Raw genomic sequence first — 10,799 nt, forward strand, 5'->3', positions numbered from 1 at the left:
ATATATATATAGGTAACATACATCATGTCACATGGTGATAACCAAAAGTGACATGGTGTAATTGAACTAATCTAAATATATGTAAAAAATAAATATTTTTTAACTTAACACTTTAGACAATTGTGAATAATCATCTGTGATACTTGAAATCGAGTTTTGTTTCATAATACCTGTAACATGAGAAACTCATTATGATTAAATCTTTTAACTAAAATGTCTCCATTAGAGAGAAAATATTACAGTTTATTACAAATTGTGTAATATCTGCGTAACTGAGAAATCATAGCTGTTTCTGTTTAAAGTTGAAGGAATATAAATATTAGGTAAAGAAGGTCCAGAAAGCTGGTAATAAAATAGTTTACATGAACAAAACCATGGTTTTCTTAATTTGAGTGCGCGATTGAACATAGGTTATTGTATTTTGTATTCCTAATTAAGTGGGAAATACAATTATTAATAATCTGATTACTCAAACTCTTTTAATGATCAATCTATCTATATAATAAACAGAAAGTTAAAATTTAACGTCTTTTTAAGCAATGACCTTACATGTAAATAAAAGTTGGTAACATTAAGAAAACTGTTTAATAATTATTTATAAGAACATAACGTTCACAAACTTGTTGCTGCCATCCTTAAGCATGTTATGTGTGCTCAACATTTTATTAAAGGACTTGTTTCCAGTTTGAAATTTTGAACCAGCATTTCCCCACAAACCTTTTTTTTTTCATATGTGACGTTGTTTAGCAGATTATAGGGCTTAAAATGATATTTAAAGCTATTTGAGCCCCTTCTTTATGAAGACGAAAGAATAATTGGTCTCATTAATGATCAGGCACTCGTTATTAAAGAGATTATAACTAAGTCTCTAACGAATCATCTCCGGGCGAATACATATTTTTACTCTAACTTATTTATGCATACACTTGTTTTTTCCACGTCTCTGTTTTAATGATGTTAAACGTAATAAACTTGTATTAGTTCCTATTTCACTACATATATATGTTATGAACTTCTGTAATTACATTTTTGTTGTGCGTCCTTTACATTAATCACAGCTAAAACTTACACTTCTGTAGATATAAAGTGCAATTATAATATGTATGTATAATTTTCATAATAGAATAAAGTACTTTATATGTAGGGTTAATCAAAACATTTTTATAGTGCAGTTTAACCAAAAGAGTGTATAATAAATCAACATTTCTGTTTTCTATGCTTCTTAATCTACATTCAACCAGTTTTTGGCTTGTGGGCATTTTTCTTTCACAACATAAAAATATTTAAAGTAGATAGCTTTTTCTTTTATACTTAGGACTTAGTTCACAGAGTTTTGAAATATTTGAACGTGTTCTTATAGACATATTTATTCTGACTTATTTCGTCATATTCAGATTGTTTATTACTGACTACGTCTGGAAGGGTATTATTTCGAAATATGTTTGTTGTCAGAAATAAGTATATAATAAATATTTTAAACCAAGAAGTTTATGGTTCTTATTCAGCAATATACACTTCAACTAAGTCTGAGTAGAGAGAAATTGTCTCTCATGAAAAGTTGGGACTTTGAAATATTTTCCTGAAGTAATATCTTACACTAGGTTCATATCAGCAGTTTTATTACCGAACATTTTCTTTCTAACTCTCTCCTTAGGTCCACCAGAACCTTTAAAAAACTGCACCATCTCTAACACCACCGTTGATTCTGTCCATTTAGAATGTATGGCAGGTAACGACGGTGGTTTGAAGCAGTTTTTCTTCCTTGAAGTTTATAATTCCCAACAGGAACGTCTAGCTGCCAATATTACGAGTCATTCCAAGCCCGTGTTTCATGTTGCTGAATTGTCTGAAGGATCCCGTTTCATCCTACTCCTATACTCGGCCAACAGTAAAGGAAAAAGTTCCCCTATTGCACTTACAGCGAAAACGAAACCGATTCCTCAGAAGTTTCTTGGTAAGTAAAAACTTGTGTGAATTGAAGCTAGTTTTTCTTAGTGCGTACTGTGAAAACTTGGATAAATGCCAAAAAATACATTTCACATTTTGTACAACTGCATAATTTACACACATCTTCGTTTGTTTAAGTTAAGCACAAAGCTACACAATGGGCTATCTGTGCTCTGCCCACCACGGGTATCGAAACCCGGTTTCTAACATTGTAAGTCCGCAGATATACCGCTGTGCCACTGAGGGGCACATATCTTCGTAATAACAAGTTTTCACGAAAACCTCTAACTCTAGCTTCAGCCAATACAGTTCATCCTCGTATGTCAGGTTTAGTACGAAAACCACCAACCACGTGTATCAGATTTAGTGATGTAATGTATATGGCCATATTAAAGAAGTTTTTCGTTTAGAAACATTTCAGTTTGATTTTGTAGAATGGCAACCGTATCAGTTAAGCTCTGAAAGCTCTGAAAATGTTTGTTCAGCGCTAAACTAAATTCCAAGAATGTCATATATATAAATAAAGTATAACATATTAAAGACATTGTATTACAGATCCTTAGTGTTTTACTGCAAAATCTAATTTAAATGAAAATTGATTCTAGTATTTCTGTCTTTTTATATCAGTACCAAAATAGTGCTTGGAATATCCTGGTGTTTAGAGCGCAATGTGCTAGCTGCATGTTCCAATCTCGTCACCGATCATGTCTACTCTGTGTTATAATTTAAAGGTTACTCATACTTTTCGTTGGAAAATAGTAGCCCAAGATGGAAGTGAACGGGTGTTGGCAAGCTGCCTTCCCTCTGATCTATCACTTATAAATTAGGTACGGCCAATGCAGATAGTTCTCGAATAGATTTGCGCGAAATCAGACAAACAATAAAAAATAGTTTCTTGGTGTTTTGTATAAGTGTGAAAACTAGTGATATTTTGTTAATTTAAGATTCTAGTTTTAGCCCGGTATTTATTTTATTTCAGATGTTTTTTTATCAGTATAATATTGTACTTTTAGTATATACCGTTTATAGAGAACAGTAACAGAAATATTATCTAACTAGAAAGTATAGCATGTGTTCATTAAAGCTAAAGGCTTATGTAGACTACAGTTGAAGCATGAAAGATTATTTTCTAGGCTTCATTCAGGTCTCTTGCGCACAAACTCAGCGCTGGTCTTTCTTTTACTCTTCATTATGAGGAAGAAATTATTAATATTTCTAAATACGACATTGACTCTTGTGCTTACAAAAGTTCAGAAAAAATTGGGACTCATACTATTATTATATCTTATAAAGCTGAAAAAATAACAAGACCTTAACATTGTCTAACTTACCTTGGGATCACATTTCAAGCGTAGTTTAAGTTTGATAGGAAAGAAGCTTTAACAAGAACTTGTTTGGCTCTGGAATTAGTTAGTTTGTTGTTTTCTTGTTTTAGCGCAAAGCTACACAATGAACCATCAGTTCTGTTCATCGCGGGGAATTGAACCCTTGTAAGTCAGTAAACTTACCGCTACTCAATCGGAGGATGCCAAATTGTTTACATTTAGCTCTATTAATTGTACTGATTTCAATAATACATATGAAATCAATAAGATCATGAGAGCCAAACAAAGCTTTCGTTAGATACTTGAGTTTGATTCTCCTATTATTGTCAAAAACAACAACAAAAAATTCTAAAGTGAAGGTTTTCGGTATGACAACTACAAGTACGTTATCCACATGTGATATTAATGCGAGTTTTGAACACTTAAGATATGTTATTCACCTGTTGAACAGTATTTAATAAAAAATACAACTGTTGAGTTTGTTTTGTTTTGTTTATTTTGAATGTGATTCTCTGTTATACTTGACCCTGTGGTTTCTGTTAAGGCTGTAGATCGTGAATGCTCTTTCCTGAACAACTTACAATAGATAGAATAATGGTGTTACTGATGCAAGGACAATTTTGCAGAGACAATATCGACTGATCTGACTCAAGTTGAAGAATGTAATCAATTACATATAAGAGAAACATTTCGCGTTTTTTTGGGGTTCATGTCACATTAACGAACCTTTGTAGTCATGTTCCTGAAAATTACAACATCACTTCTTGCTCTGACAACATTTGGTCCATGCCTTAACGGCTGAGGAATTTGAATGTTCATTCTGTTTATTAAAGTAGGTTTTAGTAAATGCATTGGTGTTAGTTATTTCAAACCCAGATTTTACATCTGTACCGTGTTTAGATGCCAGTGATAGTGAAGTCAGAGACATGTTTTAGTTGAAAGTATAAAGCAGAACAGAGTGAATAATTGCTTGCAAGAGTCATACAATAAATACTCTTAAATTGCAATGGACAATAAGAAGAATGCATGTTTGTTATTCTGGATTTCTTCACAAAATAACAACTTTGCTGTACAATTCCAAATTAGAAAACTGCACAGAAATGCTCTTGAGTTTTCTAAAGTGAAACCATGTTCATTTATAGAATGTTCTGATTCAGGACATAATATGGTTGTAAAAGTTAAAGTTTTGTTTTCCCAGTGACAATCAGAACTTCTTGCAAATGAAAACAACTGAATAGGTAAATAACCAATTCTATCTTGGAGAGTAATTTCAATGAATCGGGCAAAGGTGTTTCCAACATAGTGTAGTGAACCTATCATAAAAGCTTATAATCTCTCAATATTGAATAAAAAATTATAGATACGGGGTATAAACACTATAAAACCACTATTAACTGAGGGAAGAGCAGGGATTGTGGAAAAACTAGTGACTCAGAGGCAGAAAATTCCATACAAGATATAAGAATGTTATACTTCTATCACCAAACTGAGTTTTAATTGTTCTTTATTTATGGAAAGAAAATTCATCTGTTGGGTTTAGCTCATCCAACTTAGGAGTTTCAGAATTTGCAAGTGGTCCAATAACGTTAACTTTTTTTACTGCTTTCCTTTGTATACGAGAAAAATGTAAAAACAAAACAAAAATAGAGAAAAAATCATTAAATGTTACTAAAAATCCCTTTACTTGGAGGGTAAATATTGAAAAATGTTAAAATAGCATATATTACAAAATATTCGCAGGCAAAATGAAAGTATGAGGCAATCGTTTGTCATGTTTTTTGAGGTACCTAAATAAATTTCTGTATTTCAAAACATACAGAATATCCCTCGAATAGATTACTAGTTGTATGGATTAAATCAATCTTTTCATTTTTATAAGCATTAACAAAAATAGTTTTTGATGAATAAGTATTAGTCGCTCTATTAATAAAAATGGCATCATTTATTAAAAGTCCAATATCATAGAATGGAAACTTTCTAGTTATATAACATATACTAATATCTACGAATAATAAATTCTACTATACTTTGTTGATTTTTGAAATAGTAATTTTTTTTCGTTTAAATGATTTATACCATCACATATTGTTTATTAAGTGCATCTTTATTTTCATTCAGTTCTATTAAATTTGTTATAGTATTTTAATTTGCATCAGATCCATTTATCTTTATTCAGTTTTAATTAATTGTTTTCCAAATATAGTAAGTAATTTTATCGAAGTTTCAATATTAAAGTTATTATTACTAAATACTAAAGTTATCATCAATTGCCTATTTCGAATTTCTTTCTAATGTGCTTATATTAAGTTAATATTATTATATTAAACAAATCAACATCTACTTCCTTACATAAAATACCTCAATCGCAAAATGGAACTGGATGTTGATGTTGATTTGTTTAATATATTACTCAATATATTTTCTATGAATTTATCTACCTCCTTATTAAAACTTCAAGAACTTTATCATTTGCTTTATTTAAAACATCAATAAAAATACCATTCCTATACTATTTCCGACTATTTACAAATAAATGATGTATGTTATAATTTATTTATTATTATTTAAAAGTCATCTATATACAGCCTGTTGTTTGCACAAGTTACGTGGATGATCGTTTTGATAAGTAATCTTCATTATTCCATAAATAAAATTTGATCTATTAAATTCCGCATATAATGGATTTGATTTTTCAGTTTAAACTTGCAGGTGGATTAGAGAGATATATTGTTTGTTTTTGAATTTCGCGCAAAGATACACGAGGACTATCTGCGCTAGCCGTCCCTAATTTAGCAGTGTAAGACTAGAGGGAAGGTAGCTAGTCATCACCACCCACCGCCAACTCTTGGGTTACTCTTTTACCAACGAATAGTGGGATTGACCGTCACATTATAACGCCTCCACGGCTGAAAGGGCGAGCATGTTTGGTGTGACGGGGACCAGGTGGATTAGAAGGAATGAAAAGCTACAAAATATCGCTAAACTCATTATTGTATAATATCCCCTTGATCTAAGACTGCTAATGAATTTAAAGAAATGTATAAACAAACTATTAAAAATATGATTATTATTTGATCTTAAACATCTTGAACTGAGTTATAGAAATAATTTCAATGTACTATAAATAATGGAAGAGTACTTAAGAAAGAAACTATTTGTGTATTAGAGAAATTATATATTCTATTCTGATATTAATATAGTTATGATAAGTTTTAAATCTTTATTCAGTGCTTCTGGTTTGAAGCGATTGCTATTGTTCATTTAGGAGTATTAAGTCTAGGAACAAGTGTTATTGAAGTAATTGATAATTATCTAAGATATTTTTTCTGCTAGAAAAATAGTATATATCTGATAGAAAAGAAGAATTTAAATAGTATTACAACCTTAACAAAGAAATGTTAAGTTTATTTAAATGTCAAAATATTAAAGAAGAAGAATTTAACTTAATAGAGTGGATAAAGCAAGTAAGAAACGTGATATTACTTATAGTAAATCAACAGAAACGGGTGGTAGATATATTGCAGATCAAGAACTTATAGAATATTTGAATGCTATTCAAGATTGAGCTTTACATGAAAAAATTGCTACAGGAATTATGAAACCAATTATTAAAGGTACTACAATACTCGGCCTTGGCATTTCATCTGTAAAAAGTGTTAAAGTATAAAACAAAAACTTAAATATACAATATTCAAGAAGGTAATTAAAAGAATGGAAAACCTGTGATTGAAGTTTGTGGTACAAAAAGTCTCAATTTTGAAAAAAATATATTATGATCCAGAGAGAAGTTTTAGCGGTGTACAAGAATTAATAAAAAATCTCAATTATCTCAAAATGAAAAAAAAAAACAGAATTTTTACATCAACAATATGAATGTACAAATCACAAACCAATTAGATAGAAATATAAAAGAAGAAGAGTTTCGTAACACATAATAACGATAAGTGACAAGCAGATTTAGTTGATATGAGAAAGTTTATATATTGCAATAATAAAACCAACTATATTTACCATATTTAATTAATTACTGTTAGTAAATGTTCTTGGGCTGTTCCAATCACAGTAAAAAAGGGGAAGACATAACAAAGACATTCAAAGAGAGTAAATGAAAAAATTCAAACTGATAAAGGAATAGAACTCATCATTAAGAAACTCAGAAATTATTTAATGGTCAGAATGCTCATTGGTTTACAACTGAAAGAAATGGTAAAGCACAGTTTGTTGAAAGATTTAATAAAACTTTGAAAACTAAAATTCGAAATATTTTGTGGCTTATAATTCAAAAAATGGAGTTGGTGTTTCAGATAATTAATAAGAAATTATAATAATTCATAAAATAGAACAATTAATATGACTCCAGTAAAACAAAAATCAAAGTAAAGTATTTAATAACCTATAAAATGTAAAAATTATTTCTACTACTAGATATAAAGTTTGTGATAAGATATGAATTTCATAATATAAGGGACCATTCAAAAAAGATAATTATCAAATCTGACGGAGGAAATGTTTGTTTTATTTGAAGTTTTAAAAAGAGACCCTATAATTTATAAAATTAAAGAGTTACATATTGAAAAAAAATTAAGAAAGTTTATGGGAAAAGATGATTTACTAAAGTTTCTTATCGATGAGATTAAAAGAGAAATATTTATTAAAGACTACAAGTTTCATAATATCTAATTGTTGAACCGAAGAAACCTAAACAGAAACAAATAAAATGTGATGTATCTGGAAAATATTACAAACCATCTTTTAAGAAAATTCACGTTGAAACTAAAGAGCATAAGTGAACATTACATAAAAAAGTGAAGCTAATCAAGAAATACAAACAGCCTATGAAGGACGTTTAGAAAACTTATTTAATATATAATATTAATAACTATATTGATATTCAGAAATTTTTGTAATATATAAAATATTGTTCTCTTTAATGTTGATGAGTTAATATGTAAGAAAAATATTTAAAAGTTAAGGTTAAATTGCATTGTGTTTATCGAAGACAACAAGAAACAGAAAAATGTTCAGTTAAAGTTAAAAATCGAATAATTCTGAACTCCACTAATTTGGATAATTATAATATAGATGTTGTTAACAAACTTTTAACATAAATGACTGATTATGAAGAAATAGGATCTGAATAGGTCTCTGAAATAAGAGTCAGTTTAGAATCAATAAATATGGTCTATTAAGTTCAGATATATCGAATTAACTGAAATGATACACGATAAAAAAGCTGTGATAAATATCAAAAATGAAGATCAAGATTGTTCTATGTATATCAGCATATTTGCATCAAGTAGATGAAAAAAAATCGTCCAGGACGAGTTATTATATATAGTAAATCAAACCAACTGAAATATACTAAAGAAACACTTAAGGAAATTAATATCCCTGTTATTATAAATAACAAATAAATAATAATAGATTTTTAAAAAAGATGCATATATCAGTAAATGTCTACAGTTATGATGAATAATGTGTTATTTATCCTTTAAGTATAACTTAAAATAAACAAGAGCAGCATGTTAATCTTGTATATATATATATATAAAACCTAATGCACATTATTGTCTTATCAAACATTTATCTTGGTTAATTAAAAGTCAAGTAATAAAACATAAATCAGAAACATACCCATGTGAGAGATGTCTGCAATATTTTATTCAGAGTTCAGATGAAAGAAACATGAAGAAGTTGTAAAGATTGGAATACTCTTAAAGGATTTAGTTACAAAATTAAAAAATATAAATAATTCGCTCCTTTTGTTATATATGCTGATTTTGAATGCTTAACAAAAACGATTTATACATGTAATCCAGACTTAGCTGAGAGTTATACAAATGCTTATCAAAAACATGAGCCTACGAATGCTCTTATTGTATCAAGTACGTTAATGGACATTATAAAGATCGTTTGGTTTATAGAGGACCAAATGCTAAATGTTAATTCATAAAAATGCTGAAAGGAGAAGTTTACTAAATAAAAAAGTTATTTAACGTTAATAAGAAAATTGACGATTAGCTGATGTAGGAAAAGAGGAAGTTGAAAATAATGATGTTTGTCGTATCTATGGTTAGATAATTATAAACACATTCAGTTATAAGAAATATGAAGGTAAACCAATAGATGTTGAAAAGAAAGTTCAAGACCGTGATTATTTAATTGGAAAATACAAACGACTTGCACACATAATTTGTAATCTATTTTATAAAAATCCTTCATTCATACCATTGTTTGTTCATAATATAAGCGGATACAATAGTCGTCTGTTTATCAAAACATTAGGCTGGAATGATAAAAAAATTGATTTGATTCCAAATAAAGAAGAAAAAAGTATTTTGTTTAGTAAAACAAAAAAAAATGTTACCTGAAACTAAGATTCGTAGATTCAATTACGTTTATGGCTAGTGGTTTAGATACACTTTCAATTTAAAAAATATAATGCAATATTTCCCGTAAAACATGTAATCTATACAGTCAGTATAGTGAATTCACAGTTTTTAGTACTGTAATTTATGCACCATTTATGATCCAAAATTCTTAACACAATCAGCATCATTGTGAGCATAATGACTTTTCTCAAGGTCTTCCATTATGCCATTACTGCAAACTTTCATAAGTTTTCTTTATACCTGTCAGAAATTCACATTTTACTGTTTAAATATACCCTACTACTTCTGATTGACGTCACATGAAGTCACAGTTAATATTTATCATGGCATTTTGCATATGTTAGTCGAGTTGTTCTCACCAAATCATCAGAAAAAACTGTCAAATTTCATCAGAAGTAGCTTAAGATAGTTAAAAAACACCAAAAATTATAATTGTTAAAAGTTTTCTGCTTGCTGTACCCTCCAAATCTAAAAACGTGCCACCATACTTGGAGAGCACGGGGTTTCTTTGCCAGCTAGATGCAAAAAAAAAAAAAATATAAAGGGTCAATCAGAAACTCGTCCCTTTAAAACACAGCCCCACTTAGAAGTTCAAAATTATCAAAAACATCGAAAGATTCTTAAAAATATGGAATATAGCGAAAAAAATACCTGCAATTATTCCTCAATTATTACAACATGCTCACAGTAAAGGCTTACGCAGGTTAATATTAAATCGCAAGTTCAATGACACGAGCTTTCTGACTATTTTCACAGTCTTATAAAGAAAGGTAAGATGTTTTATAAACAAAAGTAAGATCTTTCATTTCATTTATAACCTTAATATCTTTTTAATTAACTTTTTAACAAATCGATCAGATAGAAATAAATGGAATTAGTTCCAGTTTTCATTGTAACGAATTTGTTATTATTTTAATATCAACGTTTGTTTAGATTAAGTTTATATTTTAAAACATGGGTAGCTTTTAGTGTTAAATATGTATTGCGAAATTCCCGCCTATTCTCCGGCCCGGCATGGCCAGGTGGTTACGGCACTCGACTCGCAATCTGAGGCTCGCGGGTTCGAATCCCCGTCCCACCAAATATGCTCGCCCTTTCAGCCGTGGGGGCGTTATAATGTGACGGTCAATCCCAC

The 10,799-nt window shown here is 29.5% G+C and overlaps 1 protein-coding gene across 1 annotated transcript in view; it reads left to right on the forward strand.

Moving 5' to 3' along the window:
• LOC106478525 (carcinoembryonic antigen-related cell adhesion molecule 1-like) overlaps nucleotides 1–10,799 on the forward strand; it is a gene marked incomplete at its 5' end in the record, with an annotated part of 40,393 nt that overhangs the window by 17,216 nt on the left and 12,378 nt on the right. Inside the window, one exon of the mRNA XM_022382146.1 lies at nucleotides 1,655–1,954. Within this exon, the coding sequence (XP_022237854.1) occupies nucleotides 1,655–1,954 (300 nt within the window). The remainder of the gene's footprint in view (nucleotides 1–1,654; nucleotides 1,955–10,799) is intronic.

Source organism: Limulus polyphemus, unplaced genomic scaffold (genome assembly GCF_000517525.1).
Source record: "Limulus polyphemus unplaced genomic scaffold, Limulus_polyphemus-2.1.2 Scaffold221, whole genome shotgun sequence".
NCBI lineage: Eukaryota > Metazoa > Arthropoda > Merostomata > Xiphosura > Limulidae > Limulus > Limulus polyphemus.